At 56.1% G+C, this 15,002-nt stretch overlaps 1 protein-coding gene across 1 annotated transcript in view; it reads right to left on the minus strand.

The window, feature by feature from the left end:
* Positions 1 to 15,002, minus strand: part of SLC6A3 (solute carrier family 6 member 3) — a 40,731-nt gene that overhangs the window by 12,317 nt on the left and 13,412 nt on the right. The window contains exons 5-8 of the mRNA XM_026506650.4: positions 9,645 to 9,783; positions 8,733 to 8,867; positions 4,367 to 4,470; positions 3,136 to 3,260 (exon numbers count right to left, since the gene is read on the minus strand). Coding sequence (XP_026362435.1) covers positions 3,136 to 3,260; positions 4,367 to 4,470; positions 8,733 to 8,867; positions 9,645 to 9,783 — 503 coding nt within the window. The remainder of the gene's footprint in view (positions 1 to 3,135; positions 3,261 to 4,366; positions 4,471 to 8,732; positions 8,868 to 9,644; positions 9,784 to 15,002) is intronic.

The raw sequence follows: 15,002 nt of genomic DNA on the forward strand, positions 1-15,002 counted from the left end.
CCGGCACAGCGGGAAGGTGACAAAATCCCTCCCAGCGCCTTCTTTCCCATTCTCCCCGAAGAGTCCTCTGTCCTGGGAACTCAGTGGACACCTGGCCCAGGACTCCAGAAAATGGAAACCTGACGTCAGTTGGAGGCCCGCACCTCGCTCCTCTGGGTCCTTCCAGTCTGCGCAGGGCTGTGGGGGCTGGAGAGGAAGTGGGAGTGGAACCAACATAGGTGAGGGCAGTAGGGGCTCCGGCAGCCTGCCCACCATCGGTGACAACCTAGGTCAGGCCCCCTGGTCTGTTTGCCTATGCACCTCATAGACACTTATGCACCCCCCCACACATGCATGCAGTCACACATGTGTACATGCTCACACATGCATACGCACTCACACACGCGTGCACACGTGCATGACACGCACACACATCCATGCGCATACATGCACACATGCTCATGCACGCGCACACATGCTCACACAGTGCTCGTGCATGCATATTCACACACACATATGCCCACATACCCATGCATGCTCACACACACAGGCATGTTCACACGTGTGCTCACACAGGCATGCATACTTATGCACGTATGCTGACAAACGCACACATGCTCACACATGCACACACATCCATGCTCATACATGCACACATGCTCTCACACACACTTGCTCCCACACGCGTGCTCATGCATGCGTGTTCACACACACGTATGCCCACACACGCATGCATGCTCACACATGAATGCATACTGATACAGACATGCACACATGAATGCTCTCACACACACATCCATGCTCATACATGCACACATGCTCTCACACACACTTGCTACCACACGCGTGCTCATGCATGTGTGTTCACACACACGTATGCCCACACATGCATGCTCACACATGAATGCATACTGATACAGACATGCACACATGAATGCTCTCACACACACATGCATGTTCACACGCACACTCACACTCACTGTGGTACATTTAGAAATACATGAATATTTTTCTGTGCCCATGAATTACTCTGTGTCTGATCTTTAAAAACCATGTAATGAATATGGAAATACTATGGCTCAACAAATGCTCAAAAGGGGCAGGTTTCTGCTCACATAGCGGCTCCCCGGGGATCATTCCCTTTCAGGACATCCCAGGAGCGGGGCTGCCGTGTGGCGGACATGCATGCGGGAAGCGCGCTGCTCCCTCAGGCCGCTGTGGGATCTGGGTGGGCGTGGGGGCCGTGGGCTCAGACAGAGGCAGGGAGGCGGGGGTGGAAATGGTGCCGGACTCAGCTAGACTCGCTGCAGTTTGGCCTTGACGATCCCAGAGTACAAACATGCCCACAGGAAACTGTAATTATTTTCATGGTCACTTTTAAAAGATGGGCCTATTTAACTCACTCCCACGGCCTCCCAAGCCTTTAAGCGCGAAGACGTAGCTTCCCTAATCTCTCAGTCCTTGGCAGGGCCACGGTGGGCACCAGTCGACGGGATCGGGGTGCTTACGGATCTTTGTAGAGAATAGAACAGAGCTCCGCAGCCAAGCTGTCCTCGTGGGGCCCGTGCTCAGGCCTGGGCTCTCTGCCATTTCTGTCCCCTTGCAAGGCGCACAGTCCCCAGGGCGGGGCTGAGGGTGGCTCATTTGAGATGCTCTAAAGCCTAAATGCCATGAGCCACAGACCCAGGAAGAGGTCGGTCAGCTCGGTTGAACGTGATGTCAATATCTTCGCCTTTCAGTTCTGTACCTGAGTTAACATTTCACCCTGTTTTCTTGAGAATTAGAGCTATAAATGACATTTACTTTGCTTGTCGGAAATGCATAGAAGACATTCACTCTACTTCCAGGGGTTAATAGAGGTTTTTGTAAGCTATTGCTACTTATCATAAAAAAGGGCAAAAGCACGGGAAATGCATGAATGCAGCAGTGAGTAAATTTCACTGCTCTGTATTTATTTGCTTTATGTTCCCATTCTCCTGCCTTTATTGGATTTTTTCCTGGAGGCAAGAATGTGGACTTAGGAAGCACACAGGCCCAGCCCCTGCTTTCCCGCCAGTCCCCGAGGGCCGGACCTCTGCTTCCTACTTTCAAGGTGGGGGTCCAAAGGCTCAACACTGCAAGAATAGGATGGGATGGAGGCTAAGGGCTGCGGGCACGGGTGGGGTGGCCCTCTGCTCCCCTCACCCTCCGTGAACGCCATCCCCGCCCTCCACTCAAGAGTAGAAAGACTCAGGAAGAGATGAGTCAGGGACACCCACACGGGCTTCCTGAGCAGCAGCCCCAGGAGAAGAGGGGCCTTTTCAGAGGACGTGGAGGGGTGAGGACAGACTCCAGGGGCGGAGTCCTCCTCGATCACCCCCAGAACAATCTGACGGCAGGTGAGGGATTGCAGTGATCTCAGGAGACCCTGGAGTCCTGGACCGACCCAGTGCCATGGCTTTCCATCCATGCACTAGGACTGAGCAGGCCCACGAATGCCTAGGGGGTCCCTTCCGCACCCCACACCTGCACCTGGCCTTCTGCTGGGGCCCAGCCTGCTCCCTGGGTTACCTGTATCCACTCCCACCTGCCCACTTCCTGGCACACAGACACCTGCTTTCTGTTGGCGGCTGGCTAGGTGAGTGGGTTGGGAACAACCTGTGTCCCTATGTACCCGAGACTTCATGGTTCCTCTGGTTATTACCCAAATCCCACCTAAATGTGTCATGATCACTAGGTGTTTGGAGGGAAAAGCTCTGGCGCCGATGAACAGCTCATGTCCCAAACCACCAGGCTGCTCTCCGGCCCTGCCGGCCGTGTGGCTTAGAAGAGCTCAGGGCTCCCACCCCTGAGCTGCATGGGCTCCTGCCGAGGCGTAAACAAAGACAAGGCCTGCCCCGAGAGCAGGAACCAGACCCTGGTCCTGGGCCCTGGCGCCTCTGCAGGGAGCTGGCGGCCAGCGGGGCAGGAGCCGGGTGTGCTGGGTGTGTCGCTGCCCCGGGGACCGTGTCCTTCCATGGGTTCCCCGCTCTGAAACACGTGTGACTCGTGTGACCTGGACTCAGGGCCTGCGCATCTCCCTCCCACTGTGTGGGGTAAACATTCAGAGGACTGGGCGGCCAGGGCTGTGGAGCAGGCAGGCGGTGGGGATGCCGGGCCTGCCCTAGGGGGACTTACCATCCTTGGCCACGTCCCCGATGGGCACGCTGTGCTTCTGGGCCATGTACCCCAGGAAGGAGAAGACCACGAAGCCGGAGGAGAAGCTCGTCAGGGAATTGACGGAGGTGGTGATGACCGCGTCTCTGGGGAATGAGAGACACTGGAGCAGGGGCGACTTCCGGCCTTTGTTCTTAACGCACCGAGTCCGGGGGCAGGCGGGCTTTGGAGGGGTGCTTTCCCAGAAGGACACCCCCAGCCCCTCCTGTGGGCTGCACCACAGAGAAGTCGGTGCCCAGGGTGACGGGACCCCCAGCGGAGCGGCTCTAGGCTCCGGGTGTGTCCAGGCTTTGGGCCGGGCAGGCCCCGTGTTGACCAGCTGTGCGTGTGAGCCCCGGGACCGAGGGGCTTCTGGCACTGAGGACTCAGTGTAAAGATGAGACAGTCTCCAGCTGCAATGTGGAGCGGGTGAACAGAAACCAGTGGGGTCCCACCCAGGCTCTGCAGGGGGCTGTCTGGCAGGGTGTCTAGATGCGTCTGGGGGAGCGTGTTGAAATGCGGGTCTGGTGGGGCCCGATGCTGTGTGTTCCCGGCATGGGGGACCCCACCCGCAAGGCTGAGAACTCAGAGGGCCGGAGGGAAGTGGAGGGGAAGTGGAGGTGGGGGAGCAGGGGTGCAGTCAGCCCCTCCCGGTGCCAGAGGGGAAGGAGTTTGCCGAACATCTAGACCCCGGCGGGCCCCGGGTGCGCTCGGGCAGGGCCCCATGTGCGGCCTCTTTGCTATGCATGCTGTCTTTTCTGTCCTCATGATGTGAAGAAAACAAACACAAGCCCGTGAGGGTCAAAGAAAGCAGGCCCCAGATGAACTCGCTTCTGTGTTGGGATGGATTTGGGTCCATCCTGTGGCTTCAGGGTCACTCAGGTCTGGCACTTTGCTGCCCTCCCTGGGGCCGGGTGCCCTGAGCACCTGGGGAGGCCTGGCCCTGGGTGCCGGGAGGGCCTGGCAGGGGATGGGGGCAGAGGCCGGGGCCCTCAGTGGGGACGCCGGGAGGCGGCGAGCACCTTCATCTGCTCCGGTACTTTCTCTAGAGCAAGAACCGAGGTGCCTGTAGCTTCTGCCTTTTCGTTTCCATTAGACAGCCGTTCTGCTCGGAGGCCCTGCGAGCACAGCACACCCCCCGCCCTGTATCTGGCGACACGTCGTTTCCAGAGGTCGGCAGACCCCGTGACGGGGACAGGCGCTCGGGACTTACCTGTAGCAGTTGTTGGTGAATTTATTGTAGCTGGAGAAGGCAATTAGCACCCCAAACCCAACGCCCAGCGAGAAGCACACCTGGGTGGCAGCGTCTATCCAGACCTGCAGAGCCAGACAAGAGAGGCAATCGGGGGAGCACGTCAAACCCGGGAGAGCCCACGGTCACAGGGCCACCGAGGGCTCCACGGAACAGTCACAGTGAAACACAACATTGTCATCAACGAGCCAGCAGCATCGACAACGTGATCAGCGGCAAATGCCGTCGCAGGAATACACCCACCGCATCCCCGGACCCAGAGCGCAGCTCACGGAAGGGCTGTATCTTGCTGCTTTATTTGCAATTTCCCTCGGAACGTCAGCAGCGTTCTCTGCACGGCCAGACTTGTAGTTAATTTGTTAAGATGCCTCGCCCCTGCACAGCCTTGGGTGGGGGTGGAAAGCAGCTGAACTCCACCCTGGGGCATCACCCAGGACGACCACATCTGCTCTCTGAGGGGGCTGGCTGGCCCTGGAGGCAGTCCCTGAGTCTCCAGGCTGCCCACGGTGCAGGCCTGCGGGCGAGGCCCCTCAGCCAGGGGCACCAGAGCTGGCTGGGAACACAGCGCAGCCTCCAAGGGCCGCAGGTGGCTGGCCTGAGTAGACCTCACAAGGGAGCTGGACAGGGTACAGCAGAGGAGGCCAGAGCCTAGGGCTGTCAGGAGCCCGCCACCCGCCCACGCTCCAGGACCAGCAGGACCTCTGTCCTTCGGGCAGCCTGCCCAGAGACTCGGGATCACCCTGGTGTTGGGACGGGGTGCTCCGTGCGGTGGGCTAGGCCTCGGCGCGCACCTTGAGTAGCTGAGAGGCGAGTGGGCCAGGGGCCTCTGCTCTGCTGTCCCTCTTGTGCTGGTCATCAGTTAGCTTGCTTGGCCGGGCCGCTGCAGGCAGGAGCTATAGTGCCAGGGAGACCTCCTGCCGCCTGCTTAGTGCCCGGCCCTCACCAGGGCAGTCCCCACCCCTGAGCCTTCGCACATGTGACTCACCCACCAGGATGTGCCTCCTGGAAGACTATCCAGGCCTTTGCTCACTGCTGCCCCCAGGACCCAGCTCTGGACCCAGTGCAGGACCCATCCTGGAACCCACCTGGCAGCCTCTCTGGGCCGACTTGGAACTGCCTTCCTTCCTTTACCACCTGACCTCTCCTCTCCTGCTGGAATGGGAGCTCTCCCAGGACGGAACTCTGCCTGCCCCAGCCTGGGCCTGTCCTAGCCTGTGGAGCCACCCCAAGAGCTGCCGACGAGTGAACAAGGGCCTGGGTACCATCTAAGGATGCTGACCCCTAGGAGGAGCCCCTTGTCCATATGCAGGATCCAGAAATGGATCCCCAGGATGCAGGGCAGTCTCTGTGTCAGAGCAGTGCAGGGTCCAAAGTGTCAGGGACATGGGACAGGATGGAGCAGAGGGTCCCTTCTGTCCTGCCTGCTTGCCAGGCAGGGCCCAGGTAGAAGCTCTGCTCCTGATGTGCCCGAGACCAGTGCGGGTGCTGGCCAGGCCTCCTGCCTGCAGCAGGCTCCATCAGCTCGCTCTGCACTGAGCCCCAGGGGACAGGTCAGGGTCTAGCCTGGCATAGTGCTGGGGAGCCCGTGACTTGATCAGGGCCAGCTCTTGTGCAACCTGCCCCAACTGCTAAGCCCCAGAGAAGGATGCTCAGGGCCACTTGACCTATGAGTGTGGCCACCAAGATCCAGGGGGTTGAGAGATGGGCAGCACCTGGGCCAGGAGGAGCCCTGGGAGGACATCCCAGGATGACCACCAAGCCAGTGAGGCCCCGTTCCTGCCCTATCCAGAGGAGGCCTGGAGGAGCTGATGCAAAGGTCAGCCAGGACCCCACAGCAGGACCAGGAATGGCTGCAACCTCTAGACTGGGGACTACGTGGACCTGTCCCTTTGGGATCTCAGGCTTGCCAGAGCCCAGGGGTTGTAGACCTGCTCTGTCCTGATCTATGACCCTTCCTAGCCCTGAGCTGACAGGGTGGTTGGGGAGGATGGAACATGTTGGTTTATCCAAGATACTCATCATCTATCTGTCACCCAAAAACTATGTGTCCATCAATCACCTACCTATCCATCCATCTATCCATCCATCTATCCATCCATCCATCTATCCATCCATCTATCCATCCATCATCTATCCATCCATCTATCCATCCATCTATCCATCCATCTATCCATCCATCTATCCATCCATCATCTATCCATCCATCTATCCATCCATCTATCCATCCATCTATCCATCCATCATCTATCCATCCATCTATCCATCCATCTATCCATCCATCATCTATCCATCCATCATCTATCCATCCATCTATCCATCCATCTATCCATCCATCTATCCATCCATCATCTATCCATCCATCTATCCATCCATCATCTATCCATCATCTATCCATCCATCTATCCATCCATCTATCCATCCATCTATCCATCCATCATCTATCCATCATCTATCCATCCATCATCTATCCATCCATCTATCCATCCATCATCTATCCATCCATCTATCCATCCATCTATCCATCCATCTATCCATCCATCATCTATCCATCCATCATCTATCCATCATCTATCCATCCATCTATCCATCCATCTATCCATCCATCTATCCATCCATCATCTATCCATCCATCTATCCATCCATCATCTATCCATCATCTATCCATCCATCTATCCATCCATCTATCCATCCATCTATCCATCCATCATTTATCCATCATCTATCCATCCATCTATTATCTATCTCTATGTACTTATCATCTTCCACCTTCGATCTGTCACCTATCGTCTAATTTCTGACAACGTCTCACCTGTCACCTACTCTTCTCTGCATCACACATGAATGTCCCTCCTCATGCACTGGCCCATGTCTGGCTTCCACCTGTTCTCTACCGGGTTTCCTGCCCAAAGCACTAGCTTCCTTATGCTGTCCTCACGCCATTTTCTTTGATTTCTTCATCATGGTTCCCTGGCCTCTGCGACCCACAGCCCCCTCCCCTGCAAGCATAGCTGTGGCTGTCCCTTGGCTTTCTGCAGTGTGGACACTCTCCCGCTTCCCTTGCTCGTGCAGAGCATGCATCTGCTGCTCTCATGGCCAAACTGCCTGTCCTTTGTGGACTTCCCAGTGGCCCGCCCAGTGCCACTTTCCCTGCCCTTGTCCATGGGTGCCTCCCATTGCTGCTGCAGCTTCATACCTTCCCTCTGCTGCTCCCCCGCTCCGGGGAGTTTCCTCAGGGCCAGGAGCCACACCTGCCTTCCCTCCTACCTGTTCCTTCCCATTTCCACCCCAGGGCTGTTCCTTCCTGCGTCCCTGGGGGGTGCCAGACCTCACTCACCAACACCTAGTGGCATTGGGCAACAACCCTCCAAACAGCCCCCTGTCCCCAGCTTCAAGCCCCCCACGCCCCAGCTACCCTTCCCCATTATGTCTCAAGGGCATGCCACAGTGAGTCCCCTGGGTGGCCATTGGGGTCCCCGCCATCTGCCAAAATCTAGTGCACCTGAATTTTCAACGATCTCCTGAGAATGCTACCTTTTCCAACATCCCAGCCACCCTGGGCCAATGGCCACTCCCACTTCTGGGCCTTGTTTCCCTAAAAGGCTGCTGCCCCTTCTCTCTCCCTCTCTTGGGAGACCTCTGTCTGTCCCATGGCCTGTCCAAGCCCCCTCTCTTCAGTAGGCTGTCTCCAAGTATTTTAACACAGAATGATTGCTGTCTTTGTTGAAGCAATGTGTAGCCAGCTGCACACTTAGCTTTTGATGTGATGTGATTTAGGTCCTTCCCTTCTGCCATGGGCACCGTGAGTGTTTCACCAGCGAGGTTTGGCTTCCTGAGGAGGGAGCCCTGGTTCGTGCAACCACGATGAATATAGAGCCAGAGCTCAGGGCCACACTCCAGGTGAGTGGCCACACTTTCTGGCACAGACTGAGCAGCCCATCAGTGCTTATCGGAGGAACTTGAGAGCGTTCCTTCAGGAACTGGGGATGGGCCAAGGGGGAGACACCAATCGGAAGCAGCCTTCCATTCTATTCCTGCAGAGACTGAGCAGGTGGTCTGCTCCCCTAACTGTCTTATTTGGTCCATTCAGCTCCCTGCTGTGCCCACATGTCTCAACCTGACGATGAGCTCTGCTGGGTGGGGTCCGGGGCTGCCCGTCTTGCAGAGCCCTGCACACAGTAGGGCAACCCACACCTGCCACATTTACAGGGTAAGAAATTCCAGCCCAGCTGCTGCCTTTGGGACCTCCCACCCCAGAACACAGGAGTCCCATGGCGTGGAGCCTGCCAGTGCATGTGGACTGGGGGCCATGAGTGGAGGGCATACTCACAGAAGACTCGCAGAGCCGATGGAAGTCTACGCTCAGGTATGCTCTGATGCCATCGACGGCCCCAGGGAGAGTGATTCCTCGCAGAAGCAGGGCAAAGAGGACCACATATGGCATGGTGGCTGTGATCCACACAACCTGGGAAAGTAACGCATCACCAGGCAGCATCAGCCGCCCACTGGCAGGGTGGCCACAGGGTCACCCTGGTTGGTGGCCTCTGGTTGGGAACCCATCATCCTGAACACTCTCAGGATGCCAGGTCAGCAAGGCTCCCTGCAGTAGACTGTTAATGCCCTCTGTCCGTAACTTTCCCAGGGATTCAAGTGGAACAGACAGTTTGGCAGAGAAGGGACATTCCTCTTCTGCATTTGGTCTGTGGCAGTGGGCTGGAGTGGCCGAGTTTCTGATGAGTGAGATGCAGTGAATTTGCCCTGGTTGTGCAAATGCACACCTACATGGTGTGTAAAAGGTGGACTCTGGGCTGGGAGGTGGGGGAGGAAAGGAACCTGTCCTTACTGAGAGGTTCGGGGGTGTTGGCACCGCACTGCATGTATATGGCAAGTGATGGGCACGTTTTGGTCAAAATTGCTTTGGGTACCCAGATAATAACCAAAATATTTTCATCAACAAAAACAACTTATGGTGTGCTTGTGTTCATGCTGCCTGTCCACTCACTTCCCAACCTCCCACGGCCCCCATGTCTGTTCCCCAACCTCCCACGGCCCCCGTGTCCGCTCCCCAACCTCCCACGGCCCCCGTGTCCGCTCCCCAACCTCCCACGGCCCCCGTGTCCGCTCCCCAACCTCCCACGGCCCCCGTGTCCGCTCCCCAACCTCCCACGGCCCCCGTGTCCGTCCCCCAGTCCCTGAGCGTGGCTGCGTGCCCACTCCCCGGCTGGCAGGGCCTGCGGCTCACCTTCCCAGAAGTCTTCACTCCCTTCCACAAGCTGAAGTAGAGCAGGACGATGACCAGCACCAGGCAGGATGTGAGCTGCCACCGGGGGGGACCCAAGTCATCGATGCCGTGGCTCTCGTGGAGGTGCAGCACGCCACGCCTGGAGAGGGGGAGAGGTGGGTCCTTCGGGCTGCAGCCTCCCCGCCCAGCCCTGGGACCGGAACGCTGAGCTGGCCCAGAGACCCCCAGTCAGGAGGCTCAGGCCCACCAGCCCCCGCCGAGATGCAGGGTCCGTGCCCCGAGGGCCGCAGCTCGCTGGGAGCCCGCAGACGCCAGCCCCGACCTCTCCCCCTCAGCACCCCTGGCGGAGGAATGGGTGCTTCGGCTCTGAGGGAAAGGTGCTCCAGAAGCCAGATGGAAGGTACTCAGTGGTGCGGGGCACCGTGGGATGGGCCAGGGTCCCCTTTGCAGGGGTGAGGCTGCGCAGACCCAGAGCGGTAAAGCAGCACATGCGGATGCCCGTGCTGTCCTCTGAGGGGCACGGCTGACATTGGCTCACATGGCTCCAGCCACCCCGGGGAGGAGCCGCAGGTAACGGACTCAGGACAATTCTGCTCCAGGTTCGCTCAAGAGCCCGTCTCGCGGAGGGAACCCATCAAAAAGGCAGAACATGAGGCCACGGAGAGAAAACGGGACTCGTGGCCCATGGAGCACTCCGTGAGAGCCAATGTCCTGAGATCCCCGCGACCACCTGCAGGAAATGTGGCAGCACCGTCAGTCCGCTGTGCACCTGCTGCCTCACCTCCCTGTTGGGATTTAGACTCGAAGCCAACGCCCGGTTGTGCTGCTGCTCTACGAGGAGGGGACGGCCCTGCTGCGACAGTGCTCAGGGGGCTGTGCCCTGCCTGCCCTCCCCAGGCCTGTTTCCCCGGGGCCTCTCCTCCCCGGGCCTGCCCTCCCTGGGCCTGCCCTCCCCTGAGCCTGTCCTCCCCGAGCCTGTCCTCCCCGGGTCTGCCCTCCCTGGGCCTGTCCTCCCTGGGCCTGTCCTCCCCGGGCCTGCCCTCCCTGGGTCTGCCCTCCCTGGGCCTGTCCTCCCTGGGCCTGTTCCCCCAGCACCTCCTCTGGCAGTAGAGTTCCCAGTGCCTCCCAGCCCTGGCTCTGTGTTGGCTGCCCTACTCCCCCCATGTCCTAGTTCCCCAGCCAGACCTTATCACCCAGAACCTCTTTTCACTAACAGCATGACAGCACTGAGTTAGACCACACGGCCAAAGGCCCCATCACACCTTGGCCTCCTTGCAAGGCCTCACACATGCGTATGGGTCACACGCCTCGGCCTGGCGGCAGGTGGCCATTTACTCATTTGTCCAGGAAAGGAGCCCGGCGGCCCACGGGCGTCTGTAGCCTCCCAGATGGAGGGGGCACAGGGCTCCACGACACCACACTCAATTTTTCCCTTGTAAATGTTTCAAATTACTTCTGGAATTGGCACGTCTGTTGGTTCAATTCCCTCCCCAAGATTAAAAACTCATCTTGCTCTGAAGTTATTTGACATTCCTCAGTTTAGGGGACAGGACAGTGCAGAGTGCCATCAGCCTGGGGACAAGAGCCAGCATACACCAATCCTGCGTGGGAACCACCCCCAGTGACTACAGACAGCTACTGGGAAGAGCAGGAATGACACTTCCCGGGGCAGGGGGCACAGCCTGGTGGGTCGATAAAGGGTGTCTGGGTAAGGCGGTTTGGGGCTGACGTGCAGAAGTGGTCCAGAGGACCAGACTGCGGTGGCCTAGGAGGTCATCAGCCGTGGGAAAGGTACTTCTACTCTATGTTGGAGTCCAGTTTTAGGTGAGTTTTTGTCCTGGTTCATGGATCTGGATACCAACAGCACTGGAGGTGTGCCAGGCTTGCAGCAGGCTCCAGGAACCCTGGCTGAATCCCCACAGCAGCCCCCTTGCCCCATTTCCAGGCACCGAGAGCATAAGCACCAACCCAACTTGGAGGCAGAGAGCTGCAAAGCAGGGCCTGGGACCCAGATGGCCTAACTCAACCCATGCTCTGTCCAGAGAGGGGTGGTGTCCGGATAAAGGAGCTGAGGGGCTCCACTCTGGCCCCATGGGAATGACATCACAGACAACCAGAAGCTGGACAAAGGACACCACACAGGTATGTTTAGACAGGGGGCTGGAGGGGATGCAGGGCTAACCTACCCCTTCCCGGGGAAGGGAAGGGAAGGGAGGGGAGGGGAGGGGAGGGGAGGGGAGGGGAGGGGAGGGGAAGGGAAGGGAAGGGAAGGGAAGGGAAGGGAAGGGAAGGGAAGGGAAGGGAAGGGAAGGGAAGGGAAGGGGAGGGAAGGGATGAGGTGAGCCCAGCAGTGCCCCAGCTTCCTGCCTGGCAGGCCACCCCCCAGGGCAGGGCAGGCATGTCCCGAGGGCAGCAAGTGAATGTGGTGGGAAGGAACTGCCCAAGTGCCCACTGACCTGTGGAATAGCCCCGGGGGCTGGCGGCTGACCATTCCCGGAGCTCACACAGGGCTGGGGCCGCTGAGCTCCCGCCGGCCAGAGCAGGGCACTTGCAGGGTCACACGGGGGGCTCAGGGGAGGCTCTGGAAGGGCCACACTGCGGCAGAAGGATGAACTATTCCTGAAGCGAAGCCGCCAGAGCGACCTCAACACAGCTTACAAACACGCTTCAAAGGCTGAAACTACCCCGCAAGCAAATTAACTTCCCTCCAGAACAGAGGCGACGTTCCTCGAAGGAAGACAACAAACGTCATGCGCGCGAACGTAAGACTCATCGGGCCTGCCGCGCAGTAAGGACATCGCTAGACGCACAAGGAGGAAGAAAACGTGGCCTGCAACCGGGGGAGAACCGGCCATCAGCTCCCCCATGCGAAACACAAAAAGTAACTCAGAATGGTAAAGTTACACTTAAGAGCCAAAATTACAGGTTCTTGGAAGAGACAGTAGTGGTAAATCTTCATGACCTTGGGTTTGGCAATGATTTTCTGATACGACAAGCAACGACAACAAAACAGGTAAATCGACCAAAATAAAAAACCTTTTGTGCATCAAAGGACACTATCAACAGAGTAAAAAGGTAACAAAATGAGAGAAAATATTTGCAAATCATATATCAGATAAGAGATTAATATCCAGAATATATAAAGATTGAAAACTCCACAACAGAAAAACCCCAAGCTACTCAATTTAAAGATGGGCAAAGTGGGGGGCGCCCGGGTGGCTCAGTCGTTAGGCGTCTGCCTTCGGCTCAGGGCGTGATCCCGGCGTTCTGGGATCGAGCCCCACATCAGGCTCCTCTGCTGGGAGCCTGCTTCTTCCTCTCCCACTCCCCCTGCTTGTGTTCCCTCTCTCGCTGGCTGTCTCTCTCTGTCAAATAAATAAATAAAATCTTAAAAAAAAGAGAGAGAGAAAGAAATAAAGACGGGCAAAGTGGGACTACATCAAACTAGGAAGTTTCTGCACAGTGAAGGAAACCACCAACAAAATGGAAAGTCAACCTGCTGATGGAAGGAAATTATTTGCAAATCATATATTTCACAAGATGTTAATACCCCAAACACGAAACACACATACAACCCAACAGCAGAAAACAACCTGATCAAAAAAATAAAAAGAGCAGAGCTGAACAGACATTTCTCCAAAGAAGACACAAGGACGGCCAGCAGACACATGAAAAGCTGCTCCACGTCGCTCAGCATCAGGCAATGCAGATCAAAGCCACAGTGAGTTATCACCCCACACCTGTCGGAACGGCTGTTAGGAAAAAGTCAAGAAATGACAAGTGCCGGCAACAATGTGGAGACATGAGCCCCCCGTGCACCGTTGTTGGGAATGCACACTGGTGCAGCCACCCCGGAACCAGTATGGACGTTCCTTGAAAAATTAAAAACAGAAATACCGTCCAATGCAGCAATCCCACTTCTAGGTATTTACCTGAAGAAAATGAAAACACTAACTCGAAAACGCAGCTGCACCCCTATGTTCACTGCAGCGTTATTTACAATAACCAACACATAGAAACAACCCAAGCGTCCGCTGACAGACGAACAAAATATGGTTCATCCATACAGTGGAACGTTGTTCAACCTCAAAGGGAAGGAAACGGACACCTGCTACAGTGTGGATGGACCTGGAGGACATCACTCTGAGTGACACAAGCCAGACACAGAGGACAAATGCTGGCTGGTTCCTCTTATACGAAGTCCCTGGAGTTGTCAAATTCATGGAGACGGAGAGTAGGACAGTGGGCACCAGGGGCTGGTGGGGGGCGGAGAGGGAGTCTGTTCCACGGGGACAGTTTCAGTTTGGGAGAGTGAGCAAGTCCTGGGGACGGATGGTGGTGATGGCAGCACAGCACTGTGAATGTGCCTAATGCCACTGAACACACACTTAAAAATGGTCAAAATGACATATTTTATGTTCTGTATAGTTTATCACAATTTAAAGAAATTCCCCCAAATGAAGGCAAAATATGTTTCAGGAAAACTAAAGCAGAGAAAACTCATTGCCAGCAAGCCTACACTGTAAGACGTGTTGAAGGCAATTCTTCAGATGGAGGGAACGAAGCCCAAATGGAAATCTGGATGCACATAAGGATCGGAGAGCACCAGAAATAGCGACTCTGCAGGTAAATCCCAAAGTTAGTATCCCATGTCAGATCTATTTAAAATGTAACTGACTGTTTAAAGCAAGAAGAGTAACAACATCGTGGAGTTTACAACATCCTATAGAAACAAAACCCATGACAACAAAGGACGGGTCGGGAAGATGAGAGCATGTTGTAAGGCTCCTGAATGTGAAATGGTATGATGTCATCTGGCAGTAGACAGTGAGAAATTAAAAACACACATTGTAAACCCTATAAATATCCACAAAAGTTAAAACAAGGCTTAGCAGCCAATAGCATAGCTAAAACGGAAGCCTAAAAATTAATTAATTCAAAAGAAGGGATAAATAGAGGAAACAAGAAACAAAGAGATAGAACAAATAGAAAAAGAAATCAAGATGAAAGACTTAAACCCAACCATAGGGATAATTATTGGATGGGAGCCCCAATGACAAGACAGAAATTGTTACGCTGAAGGAAAGAGCAAGATCTAAGTTTACACTGTCCGCAGGAAATGCACACTCCGTACGACCCTTGTGGGTTAAAAACGCAAGGATGGAAAAGGTACCGATGCAAACACTGCCCATCGGAAGGCAAGGGCGAGAGACCCTTCTGCTGCCAGACAAAGCTGCTTCAGGATGAGGACTGTGACCAGGAGGGATATCTGGGACTGCAAAGGGGTCCATTCAAAGACTCGATATTCATAAATGCACACACACTTCATAGCACAGCCCCAAAATGCATGAATGAAGT

This window comes from Ursus arctos, unplaced genomic scaffold (assembly GCF_023065955.2).
Source record: "Ursus arctos isolate Adak ecotype North America unplaced genomic scaffold, UrsArc2.0 scaffold_15, whole genome shotgun sequence".
NCBI classification, from domain to species: domain Eukaryota; kingdom Metazoa; phylum Chordata; class Mammalia; order Carnivora; family Ursidae; genus Ursus; species Ursus arctos.